At 37.6% G+C, this 23,603-nt stretch overlaps 3 protein-coding genes across 3 annotated transcripts; 1 reads left to right on the top strand and 2 right to left on the bottom strand.

The window, feature by feature from the left end:
• Positions 1–203: 203 nt before the first annotated feature.
• LOC124643739 lies at positions 204–6,362 on the top strand. The gene is made up of 6 exons (XM_047182801.1): positions 204–541; positions 3,462–3,596; positions 4,054–4,227; positions 4,340–4,405; positions 4,530–5,068; positions 5,946–6,362. The coding sequence occupies exons 1-6, from the start codon at positions 388–390 to the stop codon at positions 6,066–6,068; spliced, it is 1,191 nt and encodes a 396-aa protein (XP_047038757.1). The 5' UTR covers positions 204–387; the 3' UTR covers positions 6,069–6,362.
• LOC124643740 lies at positions 6,360–11,450 on the bottom strand. The gene is made up of 6 exons (XM_047182802.1): positions 11,181–11,450; positions 10,630–10,758; positions 9,219–9,410; positions 7,547–7,612; positions 7,039–7,088; positions 6,360–6,476 (listed from the first exon to the last, which is right to left on the bottom strand). Exons 1-5 carry the CDS (start codon positions 11,254–11,256, stop codon positions 7,072–7,074), a joined length of 480 nt encoding a protein of 159 aa, XP_047038758.1. The 5' UTR covers positions 11,257–11,450; the 3' UTR covers positions 6,360–6,476; positions 7,039–7,071.
• A 4,804-nt stretch (positions 11,451–16,254) lies between these two features.
• Positions 16,255–23,247, bottom strand: LOC124643815. The gene is made up of 7 exons (XM_047182915.1): positions 23,099–23,247; positions 20,148–20,285; positions 19,496–19,675; positions 19,027–19,092; positions 18,233–18,832; positions 17,119–17,291; positions 16,255–16,415 (listed from the first exon to the last, which is right to left on the bottom strand). Exons 1-7 carry the CDS (start codon positions 23,166–23,168, stop codon positions 16,290–16,292), a joined length of 1,353 nt encoding a protein of 450 aa, XP_047038871.1. The 5' UTR covers positions 23,169–23,247; the 3' UTR covers positions 16,255–16,289.
• Positions 23,248–23,603: the final 356 nt, after the last annotated feature.

The raw sequence follows: 23,603 nt of genomic DNA, 5'->3' as shown, positions 1-23,603 counted from the left end.
CAATTCCTCTACTGAGCAAAGACCGTCATAAGGCCGGCCCATAAATAAAAAATCTACAAGTCCCTACCTCTGAAAATATACTTCTGAAAAAGCAAATATTTCCAAATTTTTTATCTCATTTATCTCACTTTTTTACATACATATATTTATTTATAGTATAAATATAATAAGTAAAATCCATGCACAAAAATTTTATTTCTTTGTTGACCGATTCGAAGCCGAGTTTTCGTACACAGCAGTCGCGCTTGCGGCCACTAGACCAACGAGGAATATAGAAACATGTACTTATGTTCTAAAATTGTTATCCTACTCTAAAAACAGGAAAACCTATATTTAAACGCCATATTAAAATGATGAATCATTTATAATTAAGTTAAGTACTTATTTATGTTCCCAATCAGTTTAACCAGTCTTTTGGTACATGTAGGTTATACTGCAGTTTATGTAAAAATGTTCGGAATAATTTATTTAACTGTGGTATTCGTTTTTGTGAATTCTGCGCGATCGACTGATGGATTGAACGTTTGTCAAGTTGTTCGACGTAAGTAGATTTTTTACCTGTATTCATTTAAGTATAGATCCTTTATCTCGCGAAAGCGGATCAGTCATACTTGTGTTGTGTTAATATGACTCAGCTACTTGACCACTTACGCATACGGGTCAGTTCAGATAGACCGGCTCGGAGAGAAGAGCAAATTTTTGACACGTTGGAAATGGAGTACTTAGTATTTGTAGTAAGGTTTATTTTTGGATGTGCACTGCATTTGTCATTAAGAATGCTCGAATGCGCTCGGTGTGAAATAATAAGAGGAGCCGACCGGCTCCGATCGCGTAATATTTCTTGACGTTTGGCTCCGATTGCATGCTCTTTAGTGCTCGCGCAGCCAATCGGCTCCGGTCTGTGTGAAAAGAAAAATGCGCGCCGATGCTCTCCGAGCCGGTCTGTTTGAACGGACCCTACAAAGACAATGTGCATGTACTTTTACACACACACAAGTATATCTCACCCGTTTTTAGGGTTCCGTACTTCAAAAGGAAAAAACGGAACCCTTATAGGATCACTTTGTTGTCCATCTGTCTGTCTGTCTGTCTGTCAAGACCCTTTATCTCAAGAAAGCGTGAACGTGTCAAGCTGAAATTCACATGAAATACTCAGGTCTATTGTCCCTTTAAGCTGTGAAAATATCAAACTTCTAAGCCAAGCCAATCAAAAGATACAGCCGATTATGTCGATATTTTCAACAAATTTTCGACACTCGCAAAGGAATCAAAACCTACAAGGTACTTCCCGTGAACTCAGAATCTTAAAATTTGGCAAGAAGCAACGTTATGTAGTACAGATAAAGGAAAAATTGCGAAAATGATAAATTTGAAGTTACATAAAATATTAAAATATTATTTTTGCTTACATTGTCATGTAAAATATTATTTTTAATAATTATAAACTTACTATATACCCTTTTTCACATGAACGCGTAGAGATATTAAAGTTGAAATTCATATCAAACACTTCTTAAATATAATTGCCTCTAAACTGTGAAAAATTTTAAATCATTCAAAGGTCATTGGGCACCTTAGTATGGAAACCATACCCACGGCAGACACGAACAGAATATAGCACAGTATAATGATAAAGGCTCTGATTTACTATGGCATTAGTCGCATCAATGTGAACCATGGAAATCTAGAGAAAATCAGGTGTAAACATCAAATATTTTCCTCATTTCAATGGGGAATTTAAACGACCAAGTTTGACGGATTTGAGAAATCATTTCTTTGTAGCGAAAGAGTATACTCGCCGTTTATTTCCATTGTCATCAGGTCAGGATCTGATGATGGAAATCCTGAGAAATCGAGAGCAACTATCAGAAATTGTAGGCAATCATAGGATTAAAACTTGTTTCTCAGATGTATGTCTGGTGATACTATCAAACAGTGAAGGTTTAGAGCTTACCTGATGATGGAGACGTGAGAAAGTCGAGAGAACTCCTCAACGGTATGTTTTAGTTACGTCGTGTTTGGGCTTATATTATTCGTATTGGCGAGAACTTTTCACAAAAGTTAAAAATAAAAACTTTTTACAAAAAAAAAACAACAAGAAAACTGTTTATATGCATCGGTCTAGATCTCGGTGGTTAAATAAATATAGATGCATCCTCTAGACACCGACTTCTAGACCGATGCACCTAACATCTTTTTAATTTCTTTCTTGCTTTTGTTTTCTTGTTGCTTTTATATGTTTGAAGTTGGATTTGTTTGTAAAATGCTACAAAATAAAATAAAGCCGACTTTATAAAACAAAGAAAGGGACAGAATTACACTTTTGTCAAGGCTCCAGAAACGTAAAGCCAGCAGCCCCGAATCCTACTCTCTAGCAGTCGTTGTTACAATTCGACAGTTACAAGTCGTCAGGCAGTTTCGAAAAAACCTGAAACTGGGGCTCGTTAGGTGATTAATCCCTCAAAAATAAAAGATCCCATTAGTAGTGAATTCTCATCACCTAAAATAAAATAAGCTCCAACACGAGGTTACGCAATAAATTGTGAAGGAGTTCCCATAACTATATCTGATCTTTGCTATCGATCCCACAATGGCAGTCAAACCTATCTATGTGGAAAGTCTTCGCCAATACGAATAAAATAAGCCCAAACACGTGGTAGTTGCAACATACCGTTCAGGAATTCCCTCGACTCTCTGTAGTCTCCATAATCAAATCAGCTCCAAACCTTCACTGTTTACGAGTACCCTCAAAAATACACTCACATGTCTGGTTTTGACTCGATGCGTGCCTACAATATTCAAGAGTTGCCCTCGATTTCTCAGGGTTTCCAGATCCTCATCAGATCGTGGTCATCCGAATTGGCATCTTCCTTCTTTATGAAAAGTCTTTAACAATAAAAACTAGCCAACAATCCTCTGAAACTGCTTGTCTTTTATATTTTTCAAACGATCCTGGACATTCGTCTCCATGGAATATTAATAAAATATTTATATTCAAAGAAACGTCATGCCATTCTCCACGATTTAAAACTACTTTGATTCATGTCCGCCACTTTTTACAAAGCGGGTCAGATATGCCCAATGACCTTTAAGACATAATAAGTTATTTTCAATCAGATTTCTGAATGATGACTATAAAATGTTGTATATAAATAACTTCAATAAAATAACTTTTACAAGGTACTGGCAAGGTAATTTTAGTTATATTATAAAATAAAAAATATTAACTATTTTGACTCTCACGAAATTACCATAACTATGACTGTTCTAAACTGAACGGTTGGCACGAGACTCACTTTTTATCTATACAGGATTTGTACGGAACCCTCGGTGCGCGAGTCCGACTCGCACTTGGCCGGTTTTTTTGTGAGACAAAACGTCTGTACCAGGGTCCCAGTATAGTTTGAGATCGTCCACGATTGATTTATAAAGTTTTACTTAATTATTCATTTTTATTTTAGCCTTTGTTCCGTTGGATACAATAGAAATATTACCATATAAGTTTGCTTATGACTACAGCGAGGAATTGAATATGTTTTTAAGCTTAACTGATGTTTGTGAAGAAATAACAGCCGTGCGTTTAAAAACTACATCAGGTGGGTAGTAGGTACATGAAAAAACTACACGAGTGAGTTGAGGTCATCTAGTTTATTTACACAAATTTTCAGAATATAAATAAAAACAAACTGAAGAATCTTACAGAATATTACAAATGCTGAGTATCTTGGTACTACTGAGTATCAGTTTTACAAGGAGCGACTGCCTGTCTGACACCTTTTACCCAGTTACTCAGGCTACCCAATAATCCAAAGCCTGTTTGTTAGACTTACTGGCTTCTGACTACCCTAATGGCAGCTTTATTATATTTGTATACATAATTTCATCATCATCATCATCTCAGCCATAGGACGTCCACTGCTGAACATAGGCCTTCCCCTTAGATCTCCACAGATACCTGTTGGAGGCGACCTGCATCCAGCGTTTTCCGGCGATACATAATTTAATGTAATTAAATATGTATAAGTAGATAGATAATATTTTTGTATGTTCCAGGAGGGATAGAGAGAATAATATGTTTAACTAGCCCAGAAAACGGCTTTTATCATATTCAAGGCTTGTTGGAGGGTGAAGTATCAATAGTTATGGAAATTTATACTAATTCTATAGATTTTCCTGTTAAATGTGTGCTAGAATTGTCTGGGGGCAAGGACAGATGGTTTTTTGAATGTAAGTACCTACAATTTTACTTTTTCCAAATAAATATTTCAAAAGCAATGAACCCGAATTCGGAATAAATCGATTTATAGTAGCATAATAATCCAAGTACACATATTTACAGGGAACACAAACAGGTGCAAAGAACCACCCTGCCTTCTGAAGATATCGCTGCATGAATATTGTACAGGTAGACATTGAAATTCTGTAGACTGTTAAAAAACTTATATCAATCCATGTCCCTCCCCAATCGTGCTGGGTCGTCTAAGGACTCGAGAATGAGGAAAAAGTTCTTTTATATTTTTTTGCTCTAGGTCTGATCGAGAGACTCATAAGGCGGACCAGTTGTTCAGATTCGTGGTACGATCATTTATGGTGGTCCGAGAAAAATTGTAATAAAAACTGTGATTTTTCATTGATATCTGAAGCTTTCTACCAAAGTCCTGCGGGATGTCACGGAATTGAGTCAAACTTTACAGGATATAATGATAGTTCAGATACAAATACTATAACAACCGTTGCTCCAAATGAAAATAACAATACAACAGAGAATTATACAGAATTTGAAAATAATTATGCAGAATCCAATAACACAGCATTTGAAAATAATAGTGAAAATAAGAATAACACAGCATTTGAAGACAAAAATACTTTAAATAATGATACTTATAGCGATAACAATACTGCAAATGAAACCAAGGAACTGAATAGACAAAAAAATCTAACGGCTGCATTAGCTTATGGCATAGGAGGCATGGTTGGCGCATGCGTTGTGGCATTTCTCGTCTATGTTTGGGTGAGGCAGCGTTGTAATAAGCCCGATGTACAAGCAACAATGGAACTGAATACTTATGTAAGTAATTCTTTACCTTCTTTAAAATCTAGTCTTCATCATCACCATTATCATCAGCCTATCGCAGTTCACTGCTGGACATAGGCCTCTCCAAGTGCACGCCACTGAGATCGATTTTCGGCTTCTCACATCCAGTTCTTATTAATCTAGTCTTAGTATTAATCTAGTTGAACCATCTTGTCGTCTTGCATTTGCCCGGATACACACCGCATTAGACATGCGTGTTGGTGAGCGCAGTGTGGGATAAAATCAAAATCGAATCAAAATTCGTTTATTCAAACTTAGCTGCAAAACAGCACAAAAATTTACAAAAGACAGCCCCCAAAACGCCCACCCTTCACCACTTCCTATGTGTTTTTGCTGGGAAGAAGAGGTAGAAAGTTTTAGCTTCAGAGATACTGCTGACCATCTTCTTGCAAGGCATTTAATGCTGCACTTGGTCCTGTGTGGTGGTTATATCGTCACCAGTAGGTCGTCACAGCACCTCGATCAGATGAGGTTGGCATGCGATAGAACGATGTTACTTGGCCCCATTACACCAGTAACTGGCTTGAGGAGACCACGTAGGGCACCCCAATTCAAGCCCTGAAATTCAGTTGTATGATAAAACTACAAAAGCTGACCACAGTCTAAGCAGCATATTGACGTAGTTTAATCTCACTATTATAATTTAATTCTTAAGTTTTGAGTGTGTATCTTTGTTCCTTGCTTCTCCCGCGCCTTTTCCTAACTACTACATATTTGGGAGAAGGCTCGGGAGATGATGATGATGATTGTATGTTCGTTACTTCTCTACGCCCATACGTCTAGACGTAAGTAGTCAACGTACAATAGCGGGAGAAACGGAAGCCAGTGTAATGAATGCATTTTGTTTCAGTCTACTGCAAATCCAGTACTGTATGCAGATTTAGAATTCGCGCGATCTGGCAATACGAATCGAGTGCACGTCGAAGAACCTTACGCCCAAGTTATTGGCGTTTTGAAACCTACGAAAACGTAATAAAAGGTGTAAAAAAAATGCTTTGAATTAAAGTTATGTGGACCAAATTAACTTAAGCTAAATTCTGATTGCCAAATAAGATATTACAAGCTTTTTCTGATGGTTTTATTTACCAACTCGCAAAATATTATAAAACAAATCAGTCTAGGCATTAATTAGGTGACAAGTTCACGTAAATTTACTTCTACATATAAGTAGGTATATGATTTTTTTTTCAGTTAGCATTCGAATTGGAGTCAAACATAATATCTGAGGTAGATACACCAGTAAATGAAATTAAAATAATACAAATTATTATAAGCCTTTTATTTATTTGGAAACCGAAGACTTTAAAATATGTAGTTCATCTATAAATGTGGTAGTCGTTACTGCAAGCAGGGGTGCCAATCACTTATGCTAGCATGGTACCTGAAAAAAGTTGAAGATCTGTGATTATTTCATAAAATGTGTTTATTTTTAATAACAGTTTCTATGATTTATGAGTCTCCGTTACTTAAATTAATCATTTTTATTTTATAATGTTACTTTACAATCCTTGATAAAATAAGGCCATAAAGTAAATTGAACATCTTTGACAGTCGTCACGGGTAAGAAACCAGTAGGTCTGACAACCAGTCTTACCACGGGGTCAAGCAAAGGATAGACAGGCAGTCGATCCTTGTAAACCACTTGCATTCTACTTCATCCGATTAGACAGAAAGCCGACCCCAACATAGTTGGGAAAAGGCTAGGCAGATGATGATGATATTCTGATCATAAGTGATTGCTTTTGAACAATTGTTATAGTTAATTGTGAGATTTTCGTTAAAGCCAAAATTAAAAAGATTGACTTAATAAATCTATCTCTCAAGATATAATTCAAAACTCAGCACATGAGATAGATAGAATTTCATGGCAATTATTTAGCAGATTCTATATACCAGATTACTGATTAACCTTTTTAATACCTGCCTACACGAAAATTACATACCTTGAAGATTGGAGAAAGTCCTTTCAATTCTCCTTAAAGACTTTGTTCACCTAAAAGAGAAAATGATAATTTGATAAAATGTAGTGCTATATTAGAATATGTAAACACATTACAGACATATGTCGCAGACATCTGGTTGACGCTAGTTAGCTATTCGATTGGATAACTTTCGCCTTCATTGTCTGATCATCTAATTGAATATATATAATGTCAGATGATTCAAATTCAGTTTACATATGAAGCAATTTAAATTTTAAGATAAATCAAATCAAAGAAATCTTATAGGTACTTTTTTAAGATAGTCCTAACATACTCCCTTGAGGAAGCCCGTAATAAATCTTTTATACAATCAATTAATTCATACATTTTTTGGTTAAATTCTCTTGATACATTCCCTGATTACAAGAACGAATTGCTAGCATGCTGTATGGAGCAAAAACTATTTCTATTGATTATTATTGATATTATATTGAAGTTTTTAAGATGCTAAGAGTGTCGAAAGCCTCACCTGAGCATGCTTTTGATAAATCCACTTCAATCGAACAGCTCTGTTGTTGTAAACAAATGTTGTTATCTGTAAAATAGATGATTAAAGTCAAAACCAAAAGTCATTTATTCAAAGTAGGCTGAAAATCAGCACTTTTTGAACATCTTTACAAAAGACAGCCCCCAAAACGCCTGCCCTTCACCACTTCCTATGTGTTTTTGCTGGGAAGAAGAAACTCCCCAGCAACACAATTCTGTCTGTATGATTTGAAGAACCGTATCCAAAATAGATATTAAAAATATCATTCAAAAGACCTGTCTAGGCGGCTGGTTGACGCTTCTCGTGACCAAAAGGCTGGCTATTACCTCGGACAAAGGATCAGCATGGCCATCCAACGAGGTAATGCTGCCAGCCTCTTGGGTACGCTCCCAGTTGACAGCGATGGGGATGAATTTTTTGACGCCTTTTAGATATAGTGTATATATATATATATTTTTTTTTTATTCTACTAGGAAAGTTTTTTTTTTGTGTTGTAAATATGTATATAAATTTGATTAATAAAGAAATAAAGTTCAAAAAAAAAAAAAAAAAAAATTCAAAATTGTATACATAAATTTTATATTCAATAAATAATTATAATATATCGCAATTTCTGCTCTTGTCACAGTCCTTTGAAAGTTGATCAACCAAAAGTAGTAACTGTTAATTCAGTTGATCCCTAAAATATTATTGTTAATTAGCTGTCCCCCGCAGTTCTGAGAGAACGGTTTCAAGCTCCCGGATAAAAGAGGAGCCTTTTTACTTTTCAGGCTATCTATCTATATGTATGTGTACACCCAATTTCATTTAAACTGTTTCAGTCGTTTTGACATGAAAATCCGGAGCGATAAACAGAGTCACTTTTGCATTTATAGTATTAACCACCAGTTTCTTCATCAAAAGTAAAAGCCAAATTAATATTAGTTTTAAGTTGTATACAGGGTGTGTCGATCACAATCACATTAAATCCTATCGCATATACTTTATGATATTCTATGGCGAATTGTAAAAAAAAATAACCTAATTCATTTCTTTGGTTTTACCACAGGAGTCATTTTTCGTTTTTATAATTCACAACATCATGTGTAAAGCAGAGATAAAGTTAGGAGTATCGAATGTTTTGATCAGTTGACAGCTGTCAGTTTTCAAGGGAGAATTACAGTTGTTTGTAATGACTGACTTTTATATGGTGTTCTAATTTTCTCACATTTTATTCTATTTACTTTGTTTGAAAAATTCATTTTTTTATTTTTACGTATTTTTCTTTTTTCTTTGTGTTAATGGACATATATTAACCAGTATATTAACGCATTTCATTTAATGTGATTATGAACGACACACCCGATATATATCTATAAGTTTATTTTAAAAGATATTTATTTTAAAATATAAACTTTTTAAAATTAATGTAAAGATTTTGTTTTAATTAATTCAATAAAAAGCATCTCAGATTAAAAAAAAAAGTAATGTCATAAAGTAAAAGTAAAGGTCAAATTCGCCTTTTTCTCTATTTTAACTATGAGTTTTGCTGTTACTTTAGTCTTGAAAAAACGAATTTGACCGTTACTTTTACTTTATGACATTACTTTGGCTTTTACTTGTGATGAAGAAACTGGCTGTCAGTAAGCGATTTGTATTGTAAATATTGTCTTACATGAATAGTCTGTGTTGCCTTGACTCGAATTAACTTCTTTGCCTTCAACTATTATTTTCTTTTCACACAATCCAGTGGGGTCATAGATTTCTGCTTGAATAGACATTTTTGACCTCTTCAAATTCAAAGTTTTAGTGACTGTCAACACATGGTCTGCTGGAACTGTTTCATGACTCAATTCCTGAAGATTAACTGGAAATGAAAGTAAAAAGTATATTAGAAATTAATATTTGGCTAATACTAACTGCCGCCAGTGGTTTCACCCACCTCCCGTGGGAAGTGCTACGCGTGACTGTATAAAAATCAGCCTATACTTTATTCTGATTTACAAGTTATATTTCAGACAAGTTTCATCAAAATCCGTTCAACCGTTTATGCGTGAAGAAGTAATAAACATGCTTATACAACTTTATAAATCTAGTGTGACAAGACTGATCTCCCTTGCTTCCTATAACACACGAGAAACGTGGCTTTGTATGTGTATTTTTTCAAAATAAATTAAGCAGATCAAGAACTAACTCTTTATCAACTCACAATGTAGATGATTCCTCTCACGGAAGCCAATCAGCCATACCTGTGTGTGTACATATACATGCACATCGTGTTTGTATGTGTAAGCTCGGGAGCGCTCAGTAGTGGTCGAGTCACCGAGTAGTACAAAGACATCATCATCCTCCGAGCCTTTTCCCAACTATATTGTGGTCGGCTTCCAGTCTAACCAGATTCAGCTGAGTACCAGTGCTTTACAAGAAGCGACTGCCTATCTGACCTCCTCAACCCAGTTACCGGGCAACCAATACCCCTCGGTTAGACCGGTGTCAGACTTACTGGCTTCTGACTACCCGTAACGACTGCCAAGGATGTTCAATGACAGCCGGGACCTACAGTTTAACGTGCCATCCGAAACACAGTCATTGGTGTGCTTAGAAAGTACATACAAACTTAGAAAAGTTGCATTGGTACTTGCCTGACCTGGAATCGAATCTGCGCCCTCATACTTGAGATTTTGGTTTTTTACCCACTAGGCTAGGCCACCACTACTTTTCGAGTCATACAAATACAATGTGCATGTAATTTACACACACAAGTTTGGCTCTCCCGTATTCCTTATTTTATTAGCTTGATCTGTCCCACTGCTGAGCAAAGGCCTCCCCACTTCGTCTCCACACCTGTCGATCCTTTGATACCTCCCACCAGTCAGGGTTGTAGTGTAGGCGTTCAGGTCGTCGCGCCATCTTTTGCGGGGTCTACCTCGTCTGCGGTGGCCGTCTTGTGGTATCCATGAGTGACAATGTTGGCCCACCTATCTGGATGCATGCGGCTGACGTGTCCAGCCCAGTCCCACCCGTATTCCTTATGTTTATAATTAATATTATACACTAATGTGTATATAACTAGGGATTTTACTTACACATTTTAGTCCTCATATTAATATAGGTAATGCTAGATGGAATATTTTTTAAAGTTATTAACACATTTAATTTCTCGTTAGCATTGTAGCCGAATTTAAATGGTACAGGGATAGCTCCTTGTGGCGGATCTAAAACAAATAAATTAATATATTGTAACTAATATCTTAGCTAAAGTTCCAAAAATTGGTCATATAGAAAAGAACTGGCAAGAAACTCCATGGGCACTCTTTTGAAATGAGAAGATAAATCTAATCTTGCATTCCGCAAATTAATTATGTCAATCTATCATCAGGTAAAAAAAAACTGTTTAAAATAAGACAAATTAATTTGTTTTATTCGTAATGATGTGATTCCATCAAAATCGTACACAATATTTTGAAAAAAGCATGTGTTCGCGCGGCGGTTGCAGTTTCGCGGACATTTTAGAAATGTTCGCACGCAATGTGTTACTGTTTGCTACAGCGAGTACACCAGAAGATACATTTGTGTGCGTCACAGTGCCGCACGCTTAATTTACGATCGTCAATTAATATAATAAAATAGAACTTACCAGTACAGCCAAATTCAGATACATTAATTATCAAAATTACAAAGAAGAAAAGAAAAAAACATTGATGCCAATTCATTTTGAAAACTTCAAGTTGCGGTAATATTATTTCAACTTAAATATTTTACTGGCGACCGTTCTGTACTAAGAATAGTTGTAATATGATATGGATAGGCAATCTGGAGTTACAATTTTTTTTATGTTGGTTAAGAACCTCAACATAGGTACTGCAGACTAAACTGTCGCCCGACAGTCGATGTAATCGTTGCCTGACAGTATATTTATACTGTCCTGTACTGTAATACAAAATATATATCTATATCAAAAGAAAGTCGTGTTAGTTACTCCACTTATAACTCAAGAACGGCTGAACCGATTTAGCTGAAAATTGGCAGGGAGGTAGTTTAGAGCCAGGAGAAGGACATAGGATAGATGATTTTTGTCACCATCCGGCTACGGGAAGCAGTTATCTCGGGAGGCGGGTGAAACCGCGAGCGGAAAGCTAGTAATACAAATAAGTATACCGAATAAGGAATATTGTTTTGTTTGTTTGAATCACAAAGCCTTCGTAATTACTAACCGATTTGAAAAATTATTTACACTCTATTTAATTGTAATTACTACACTCTTTCCGAGTAAAATAAGCTATATTTTATCCCTGTACGGGCAGTAGTTCCTACAGGACGCAGGTGAAACCGCAGGAAAACGGCTAGCTTTGTAATAAGGTATACATGAATCGAAACTTTCTAGTCGGTCCGGCTGGATACCTGATCGTACAATCCAACTTCATATAGTTCTTGGCACGAATCTTGAGCTCTGACCTACATCTGCGCAGAAGTGATTTATTAGCAAAGAACCAATCCCGAGTGACGGCTATGACGCGATGTACTGCGGGCCAGTCACCGCTTTAGCCCGCCCCCGCGCCTCGCTTCATACCACCAAAGGGACCAAATAAATTACTTCTGCGCAGGTGAAGGTCAGAGCTCAAGATTCGTGCCGATAACTATACTAATTTATGAGCCCAATCAAACTATCGGCCGACTAAAAGTTTGCAGTGTACGGGGCATCTAATTAGGTATGTTTTTGACCGCGCTTTATTTTTTTTTTAATTCCTAATATTATCTGTTTTTTTAAGGTTATCTAAACAAAAAGTGTACGAAACTAGGTGCAAAGGTTATGTAAACAAAATAATATCAAATCATTATGATAAAAATGTGTTTTTGGAGAATTCTAATCAAAAACGTCTAGGCAACGATAAAGGCTGGGTTTTTAGAGTTCCGTAAATAAAGGGAAAAACGGGTCCAGTATTGTCTTTCCGTCTGTTTGGGTTGTATACTCCCCTTATGTACTCCTCGTATATACTCTCTTATGTAGTCCCCGTAAGTGCTCTCTTATGTCCTCTCTTATATACTCCTCTTATGCACTCTCTTATGTACTCCCCTTATGTACTAGTCTTATGTACTCCTCTAATGACTTCTTATGAACTCTCTTATATACTGTAAAGTAAAAATAATAAAAATATGCGAGACTTAGTGCATATACCATATGAAGGTAGAATTCCGTGCATCGCGACTGTCGCAGCCGCGCGCGGCCTACGACAGTCGTCGATCGCTCGCCACAGTAGTCAAACAATGAAAATGTATGGCACCGCTGCCGAGGCCTGCGACAGACGCGTGCGGCCGACAAATGGCGTGAGCTGCGAACTCCCCTGATGTCCCTTAAGGCCTCGGCCTCGAATTTTGCGGGCAGCGGGGCGGCAGCGGTGGCGGCGCGGGAGCGGCAGGATCTTACGCGTATAATCAAATGGACCGGCCCTCGAATACAGCGGCGCGAGAGCGGGCAACGAGCGGTGCACTCCAGTCAAACGGTGACCGCCCGCGCTGCCGCCGCTGCCGCCCCGCTGCCCGCAAAATTCGAAGCCGAGGCCTAAGAACTCCTCTTATGAACTCTTATGTATACCTTTTATGTTTTCCTCTTATGTACCCCGCCTATGTACTCTGGTATATATTCTTATATGTACTCTGTTATATGGGGTTTCAAGTTTTAAAATCTCGTTAAATAAAATGCGTTGATATACTGATTGATATAGGGTCGAGTTGCATAAATTGGACCGGCTCGTAAATTGTACCATCTCAAAATCTACTAAAAACTGTTATGTTTAGTTTTAAATTAGTAACACTAAAAAGCAATACTACCAAAATGACGCAAACGCTGCCATTTTGGATTCGATAACCCAACAGAGTAAATTGTAGTTAACAAAAATATCTTTTGCGGCCTTCTAGTATTATTTTATGGGTAGCAACGGTAAGAACACTGCAACTGTTATGTATGTTTTTGGAAAGTAGACATATTAGTCACCTTTTCTGAGACTATTGTTTTATGTTTAACATTTCGAGGTTATAATGCCGGCTCACATAAAAATAAAAATTAGGGTTGCCTAATTTGTACCAAGTTTTACCACACCTAGCACCTACCAATAAAATGTACCGGTAAAATTTACGTGTATGGAGTATTTACATGTACTAGATTGAAATGGTTTCAGATGTCTGGAGAAGATAAAAAGTGTTATAAAAAGTCACAAGATGACTTAAAAAGGCCTTAGATTGCTTGAAAAATAAACCGAAAAATAAAAATTTCATTCCAAATACTTTTCCATATTTTATTTTATTAACTACATAATTAATATGCAAATGTATTTGAATAATATTTTTCATAAGCATGTTTGTACTTTTAGTTAATAAGAATCACTTTAATCTCATTTAGAATATGAAGTACAATTTAGGAAACCTATGGTACAATTAAGGAAACCGGTTTCCTAAATTGTACTTTTTGAGACTTTTTTTTAAACTTTAATTTTCATACTTATTTTCTAAATTCCTAATTTTCTTTCAATAAAAAATTATTGCTAATAGAACAACCTTTTTATTTATAGTAATATATTCCTTTAAAATTAAGTAGTTTTTGTGATAGCTTATGAAGTTTGTTAACGGGTACAATGTAGGCAACTCTCCTATATGTCGATTAACACAAAGAAAAAAGAAAAATAAGTAAAAAAAATTAATTTTTCAAACAAAGTAAATAGAATAAAAATGTGCGATAATTAGAACATAATATAAAAGTCAGTCATTACAAACAACTGAAATTCTCCCTTGAAAACTAAGAGCTGTCAACTGATCAAAACATTCGATACGCCTAACTATATCTCTGCTTTACACATAATGTTAAAAATTATAAAAACGAAAAACCGGCCAAGTGCGAGTCGGACTCGCGCACGAAGGCATACCAGAGCAAAAAAATCTCGTTTGTTCTATGGGAGCCCCCAAATATTTATTTTATTCTAGTTTTCTGTATTTGTTGTTATAGCGGCAATAGAAATAATCTCTGAAAATTTCAACTCTTAACTATCACGGTTCATGAGATACAGCCTGGTGACAGATGGACGGACGGACGGACGGACAGAGGAGCGAAAACAATAGTCCCGTTTTACGGAACCCTTCTTGCACGCGACTCGCACTTAGCTAGTTTTTGTAATGTGCTTCATCAGAATGAGCGTTCTTTTGACAGCCAGATATGATATTTACACGTGCCGAATCACAAAACCCAAGATCAAGTGACTAGGACCGCGGGATTGTTCGAAAGAGTTACCGCGGCCCTAGAACATAAGGGGCTTAAGAAGGAACATGATGGATTTTAGTCAGTAAGAGACTGACACTCCCTTTGCTAACCCACGGCGGGAGGAGTCAAAATCAAAAGTCATTTATTCAAATTAGGCTGCAAAACAGCACGAGTCAGAAATTTACAAAACACTGCCCCCAAAACGCCCACCCTTTTTTTTTAACGACGTCAATAATCATCAAATGACCCCTCCCGTTGTGGGTTAGCAGCGGTGAGGGAGTGTCAGACTCTTACTGACTAAAAACCGTCGTATCCCGTCGTAGGCCTTTTATGTACCAGGGCCGCGGTTTCTCTTTTATTCCGGATATATAGTGCCATCTATTGGTCAAACGAAAAATCCCGTTTTATCAATAATGGTACGGAACCCTTCTTGCGCGTGACTCGAACTTGGCTGGTTTTTGTAATATGTTAATGATCAGAATGAGCGTTCTTCTGACAGCCAGATATGATATTTACACGTGCCGAATCACAAAACCCAAGATCAAGTGACTAGGGCTGCGGGATTGTTCGAAAGAGTTACCGCGGCCCTAGAACATAAGGGGCTTAAGAAGGAACATCATGGGTTTTAGTCAGTAAGAGTCTGACACTCCCTCACCGCTGCTAACCCACAGCGGAAGCGGTCATTTGATGATAACTTTCCATCAAAAAAAAAGATGGCTATTTTTAACCAACTTCCCAAAAAGAAGGAGAGCCTCAATTGGTCCGAATCCGAAATTTCCTTTTTTATTTAATGTTCACCGATTACTCGAAGACGCTTGGAACGATTTAACCCTATCATTTACCACTTATTACTACTAAGATAATTGGGAAATGGCTAGACATGATGCTACGCATTATTTCGGTGGCAACTTTGGTAATTATTCCTCTCGATAGTGCAAATGTGCATGTAACCATGCAGGTACTTATATTTTCCTCATAATTAAAACCAAAATTCGTCATGATTTCATTTAAAATCGTTGTCGTCACAAAAAATCCACTGCTGGACAAAGGTCTCCTCCATGATAAGTGGAATTGTCTTTCTTTATTCACTTCTCGAGGCATGCGTGAAGTTGATTGATCAAGCATCCTAAGTTAGTGTATATTATTCTTGATTTTGGTCTAGTAGTTGCAAGAGCGACCAGGGTATTGGCTGTACCTACATTGGCAAATAAAAAAGGCTGATAATTATAACAACTTTTATTTGAAATACTTTATTTGCTTTATTTACATAACGTTTAATTATTTTTACAATTAAAATTAAAGACGAATTAAAATTGAAGAATTATTCTAGTAAAAAACCTACCCACATATCCTACCTAGTCCACATATTTACAAAAATAAAAACTATGTATCAAAAAACTCATCCGCATCGCTGTCAGCGGGGATCGTGCCAAAAAGGCTGGCTGCATTGCTACACTGAATGGCAATGCAGCCAGCCTTTTTTATTCGAAATACTACTTATTTATTTTTTGGCAATAAAACTCCAATAATTTCTACATACGGTGAGTCTTCGTTGTTTCTCTCGACTTCTTTGTTAGCCGTCGCAAGATCTAGCTCTGCATACAACACTTGATTCTTCGTAGACTGGAAAACAAGACAAGTAATACTCGTATTAAAATCTAGGTACTCCATTCTGAGTAGGTACCTAGAGGTCCATCATCCTCCGAGCCTTTTCCCCATCTATGTTGGGGTCGGCTTCCAGTCTAATCGGATGTAGCTGAGTACCAGTGCTTTACAAGTAGCGACTGCCCTATCTGACCTCCTCGACCCAGTTACCCGGGCAACCCAATACCCCTTGGTTAGACTGGTGCCAGACTTACCTACTTAACTTACTTAGGTACTTAACTAGAGGTAAAGTATCATAATATGTATAATTTTAATTAAATTTCATTGCTCGTCAAAATATAGTTGTTATTGTAAGCTTATTATTTTTCCGCCCAGCCTTATTATCAATATCAATATATCAATATAAATCTTAATATCAATATAAATCTAAATATAATTTTGAAATTATTCAACGTTCATTACGTTGTGTTGATTTATTATGAATCCAAATTCATATTGATCCTTTTTTTTAGTGGGAAGTCTTCAAATGACCTCTCCCGCTGTAGGTGCGTTGTCAGGGAGTGTCAGACCTTTACTGACTAAAACCCACCATGCTCCTTCTGAAGCCCTTTAGGTACCAGGACCATGGTAACTCTCTCGAACAATCCCACAGCCCTTCCTATCGATCCTGACCCACCAAGAAAAATGTATGCGAATTGAAAAAATCTCTTAACATACTTACATAGGTAGCTATATCAACCGCTTGTTGTCTTGAATTCCGAAGCCGATATCTTTTCATGCTTATTACAATGATTGGTATAAGGAGACATGCTACTACCACAGGTATGATGTAAATTAAAACAGGGGTTTCAGAACTCTGTGGCATCCGGCTATTGTCAGGAACAACTGTTGCATCTACAACACAAACAAAAAATTATACGCCGCCGCCGGTCAAATCATCATCTGCCTGGCCTTTTCTCAACTATGTTGGGGTCGGCTTCTAGTGTAATTGGATGCAGCTGAGTACTTAAGCTTTGCATGAAGCGACTGCCTATCTGACCTCCTCAACCCAGTAAATCGGGTACCAAGGGGCAACCTCTTGGGAAGACTCCGATTTTCCGTCAACCCGACTAGTAGTCAGACATTCAGTCTTGGCCACCGTCAACATAGTGGTTAAGGCGCATGCGTGTGTAGTACAAAATCTACCAAAATATGGTGTTCCATAAAAAGTTCATCAAGATAGGTTATTCTTTAGATCCAAAGAGTTCAGAAAAATTCAACTAGACTGGATAATAGTGAGAAAGGGTTTTGCAGCTGATGATTGTTATACCCTATTCGCGGAGCCATGAGCCAAAAGGAAAACAAACCATAAAAAGGGTTCTTTGTAGAACGATGTCTGTTGAACTTATGTAATCCTTTCAGACTTATTTGAAATCAAATGTGATAAATCTTAATTTTAATTAAATATTTAGTAAATCGTTTACATTTAAAAGAACCTTAAAGACTTGATTGTCAAACATGGGACTCTACTAAATTGTAGACCACAGATACTGCGAACATTATACATACAAATGTGACTTTTTGTCATCGGTCGGGTTATACCCGCCATCTTGAAAAAGTGTTGTTCTTTGTTTACCTTTTGGCTCACGGCTCGGCGAATAGGGTATAGAGTACTGACACACTGCAAACTATTGGTACCGTACCGACAGATTGTTCGGGCTCATAAATCTGTATTTAGCTCGTATCAGACCGACTGAAATTTTTGATTGGAATCAAGATCTTCTTTAAGCAAATGTTTGCCAAGCAACTGGCCAACTTTATCGGCCGACTGTTTAGATTACATGCGATTTACTTACTTGCTTTGTCTGCCGTGTTGTCACTCTCGTTGTCTCTCACGGTGACTCCTAGGCTATTTGTCACGTTTTCTGTGGCGTTTTCAATCGCAATGATTCTTGCTTTGTATCTGTCACTGTCCCTCTCGTTATCTCTGGCATTTTCTCTTGGGTGGTTCCCGAAATTGCCTCTCGTGGTGAAGCTTGGGTTGTTAGCGTTGTCTCTCCCATTGTCCCTCGCAGTGTCTCTTGGGTTATTCGCGTTGTCTCTCCTATTGTCCCTAACAGTGTCTCTTGGGTCGCTTGGTTGGTCTCTGAAGTTGCCTCTTGTGGTGAAGCTCGGGTTGTTCGCGTTGTCTCTCCCATTGTCCCTCGCAGTGTCTCTTGGGTTGTTCGCGTTGTCTCTCCTTTTGTCCGTCGCAGTGTCTCTCGGGTGGTTCCCGTCGTCTCTCCCATTGTCCCTCGTGTTATCTCTGATTTTGTCTCTCGAGTACTCCGTTGTAGTGGTGTCCACAACGTTACCAAAATCTGTACTACTCTGTCTTATAATTGTGGACTTCGTAACTCGTTTCGTGGTTCTTGGTATAGTGGTACTTGTTGTGTATTCCTTCGCTGCATTAATCTCTAAAACGTAGGAACACACAACCATAAGTCAATGCTTTTTTTCAGTCAAGTTCTTAAAAAAATGTTTACGACTTTTCCCGTTAAATTATTGTCAAAGTATGTAATTGTTATAAATACTGTCGAAGATGTCGGTGAAAATGGCTCTAAATGCTTGAAAATAAAAAAAGAAAGTAGCATTATACTTCTATTTTTACCTTTTGCAACTTCTGCCGCATCCACAGTAATTTTACACATATTTGGATTCACACAAATAGACGTATCTGTATCTGAAAAACAAAAAGAAATATAAACTCCCGATTGAGAACTTTCTCCTTTTTGAGAAGTCGTTTTAAAAGACAAAAACATTTGTTCATTGTTAGCCATTTGTATAGCCGAGAGACTGATGGACAAAGGCCTCCCCTTAGTTGGGGGGTATTGCATGGGTGTTGGTGAGCGCAGTTTTGGATAGTTCTAGCTTCGGAGATACTGCTGCCCATCTCCCAGCAAGGCATTTAACATCCCACTTGTTTCTGTTGGAGGTTATACCCCCACCTCGGTCGCCAGAGCCTCGTTCGTTGCTCAATCCTTCTCCGTGGGAGAGGCCTGTGTCCAGCAGTGAGGCGGAAAAATGCTGAAGATGATGATAATGAAAGTATGTGTCTGCTCTACAGCCGAGCTTGTTACCTTGTCCATTGTCGCCTGCAAGTGTTCCATTAGCGATTGTTTTATTAACATATCCAATTTCTGTATATAAACTTAGGTGTACCTTAACATAAGGTTTATGTAATAAATAGAGATCAATTAGAAAAATGACTGCAGTTGAAGTTTCTTGACCTTCAATCACGCGCTCATTTAGTTTTCCACCTGCAAATTCACTCAATTTACTGCTGTAGGCAGGTACTTTGTTATTGCTAAGAGCGCGCGCACACTACAAAGTTTTAGTCGGCTGATAGTTGACTTGAGCTTTGAAATCAATATGAAGATGGTTAGAAATACAAACGTAACAACGATCACATATTTGTTCGGTACGGCCGTGTAAAAACTTTGATTGAATTCATGATTTTCTGAAAAAATCTTACCTATCTTACAACTTTAATCAGCCGACTAAAAGTTAATAGTATGCGCGTGCTCTTATGCCATTTCAGTAACTCAAACATGTATGTTTTGCTGCTTAAAGGCAGTGAACAAAATCGATTTTTACTACTTACTAGCGAGACTAACAACACTGTATAAACAAACACTTAAGTTTGTTATAATTAGTATTAGATTATACTATTACATAATACTTAAAAATCGAGCGAGGGATAAATATTATTCAATGAAAAAAGTTGCTTACCTGACGTATGATAACTAAAATATACACCCACGCTCATATTTTGATTCATGTTTGTCAGTGTTAAAAATATATTTAGCTTATCATTATTGTGATATTTAAAAATAAATGGGATGTTATGTATCACATAACCAGTTTCGGCTGAAACAAATTGAAGTATACTTTAATCACCTAATTTAATTTAAACTTGCCGCGCTTCGCGCGTTTATATGTTGTCTGTGGAACTCGGCTGTGAAATGGCGGACGATGCTTCTATAGGCGGGTCTACGCTAGACATAAAGTAAATAACCACTAGAGAGCGCACTCGCCAATTTCTTCTAAGAACACGACTCACCACCGCGGGCCGGGGACGCGGCATAATCCGCGGCTACTATTGGTCAGTTCAAGGTCGAGTTGCACGAGTACGCCCGGCAAGGGATGGCTCTCTTTCAATTAAAAAATATCGATAAAATGTATTTCATTGTAATAATAAATACTCAATCAAAATCTTATAAGAATATTTAATAAAAATCAGTCTATTACAAAAAATAACTATGTACAAGAAAATTATTGATTCATAAAATGTATTCATTTTCTATTCATTTTTGGAATCGCTGAACTCAATAAACGTCGGAATTGTTTTAAATATTTTAAACAGTCGGGGGTGAAGTGCCTTGAGCAAACAACGCTGTACTTTGTTGGAAACCAATTTTTCCTATTGATAGTATCTATCCACTTCTCTTTTATTTCTGGAATCTTCGGAAATCTAAAATGAAAATACATTTTTTTCGATTACATTAAAAGTAACTTGTGGAGGCACCAGGAACAGCCGTCTGTAACGTCGCTATGAACAGTTAATTAACTCATTGGCCAAAATAAAACATATTTTTTTATTAATGTAAATGTACTATTATCGATATCCACTTCATCCTTAAAGGTAACAGCCCAAATTTCTTCGATAGGAATACAAAGGGCAAGAAAGAGATGGACATATTAGAATTTCTTAATGAAAGAAAGGGACTTTCCCAAAAGACATCAACGAGCGTGAGCGCGGTTCACCAACCACCAATTTAAATAGACCCCTGTGGTATTTTCGAAATATAATTAAATCAAAGCCAAATTTTGGTATTGATATTTACCGATGAAAAGTAATGCCATCATTTTTGTAACTAGATGTTGATGTTGATGTCCTGGATTGTTTCTCGCACCATTTCACCGCGCATGTGGGCATCTTTAAACATTTTTACTTAATAAAATCCACAATAATTTAGCGTGTACGCAGGTCATAGACTTGGTCACAACTAAATCTTTTTACTAGGATCGTAGCCTTATAAGAGCTAAATCTCTAATGTTTGGTGAGCGTCTCGGGGCACTGTATGCGCAGTCAAGTGGTTTTATAAGGCCCCAGTACACGTTGGCCCAAGTGCGGCCAATACACGCCATCACCAATGTGTACACGGGGTATTGGTGCAGGTTGGCGGACATTTGTCAAGGTTGGCGCGCATTCGGCGAATTGTCGGTTTTTTGGGCACACATCAAAGGAATCTTGGCCCAGCTTGGCGTGTGGTGTTTACACATTTGGCCAATGTTTAGTTCGTCACCGACCGCTGAGAATAGTACACTTTTGTGTTGCGTGTAAAAATAAACATAGTAGTAAATATAGTAGTGTAGTATAGTATAAATATATATAGTAGTGTACAAATAAATAGCCGCGGCCTTAATTACTTCGACGTCTATCGCAAGTGGTTTGCCAGGCAACAATGAGCCATGCGCCAATGTGTAAACACCATTTGATCGTGGCCTACATTTGTGCATTGCAACGCTTGGCCCAACACAGGCCAATGTGTACTGGGGGTTACAGTCTTTGACGCTAGACGAACCGAGCGCGAGCGAAGTACAAGCGGAGCCGTTTTCGGCTTGTCGCGTGTTGTTCGCGGCGTCAAGTGTGGACGTACAACGATCACTGTTACCCTTTGTGTTCGTCAAAAACCGACAACAGGCGGAACCCTCGCGCGAACAATGCCGCAGCCCCGACAGGCATTGGCCCCGGTTGGCCCCACTGGGGGTGTGTAAATGTACATGCATATAAATTGTCTGGACCTTGAGGGTCGAGAGGTTGGAGCCGCGTCACACGACCAATTTTAACTCGTTTGGAGTGCGAGTGCCGACACAAGCGCTTGAAAAGGTCGTCAAGGAAGATTTTTTGCCGAAGGGTGTTGTCAGCCCACACATAGTGTGCATTAGTTTTAAGAATATCTATAATAATGGCGTCCACGGCCGATTTCGGCCACGGCGGCTGTTCTCATTTAAGGAGATCAGCCAGTGGGCTGCTTTGTGAAAGTTTAAGAAAACCCACAAAGCGATTTCGGCCCGACCCGGGAATCGAACCCGAGACCTCGAGCACAGCAGCCGCGCTTGCGACCACTAGACCAACGAGGCAGTCAATATCTATACTAATATTATAAAGACGAAAACTTTGTTTGTTTGGTTGTAATGGATAAACTCAAAAACTACTGGACCGATTTTAAATATTCTTTCACCATTAGAAAGCTATATTACCTGCGAGTAACATCATCATCATCCTCCGAGCCTTTTTCCCAATCATGTTGGGGTCGGCTTCCAGTCTAACCGGATTCAGCTGAGTACCAGTGCTTTACAAGAAGCGACTGCCTATCCGATCTATAGGCTATATTTTATCCCGGTGCGGGCAGTAGTTCCCACGGGACGCGGGTGAAACCGCGGGAAAAAGGCTAGTATGTTATATATTTATAGTATGTTTAAGGTTTTATAGATATAGTAAGTATTGTATATATTGATATGGAGAATTTTTATGTATTAGTTTATAAGTATTGTAATGTACGTTATATGTGTATTTGTATTTTTATGGGCCCTAGTTGCCTGAAATAAAGGAATAAATAAATATTGTGTATATCAATTTAAACACTATAGCATAAACCAAATAATATCTTACTTACCACCTTGATACTTAACACAATTACCGCCAAATATCAAAGGAAACAACGTAAACCAAAAAACTGTAACCATCTTCACAAACAACGTTTTAATATTAATATATTGCTATTCGTTCAGACCGACAGAAGACACGGTTATTCCTACTGTAGGATAATAATAAACTGTTATTTATATAAATAAAATAATTCAATGTTGATTCATTTATGCTTTTTTCCCACTAACTGTGGTCTGCTAACTGTGGTCTCCAGACGGAACATGGTAGGTTTTAGTCGTAGTAAAATGGACGACGAAATTGTTGTGTTGTGGTGGTATCTTAATAGAAGGCAAAATAAGAGAAAACATTGGGTACACCTTATTTTACGGGAAAGATTTTCACTTGGAACATTTGAAACACTAATGGAAACTTAGAAGAGACGAATGAAAGTTCTTCAATTATTTTCGAATGACAGCAACCACTTTTGATGATTTACTGGGACGACTAGACATAAGAGTACGAGATTCAAGTTT

The sequence above is a fragment of the Helicoverpa zea genome, chromosome 28 (genome assembly GCF_022581195.2).
Source record: "Helicoverpa zea isolate HzStark_Cry1AcR chromosome 28, ilHelZeax1.1, whole genome shotgun sequence".
In the NCBI taxonomy this organism is placed as follows: Eukaryota; Metazoa; Arthropoda; class Insecta; order Lepidoptera; family Noctuidae; genus Helicoverpa; species Helicoverpa zea.
The sequence above is the reverse complement of the archived record's forward strand: the minus strand, read 5'-3'. Positions and strand labels throughout refer to the sequence as shown.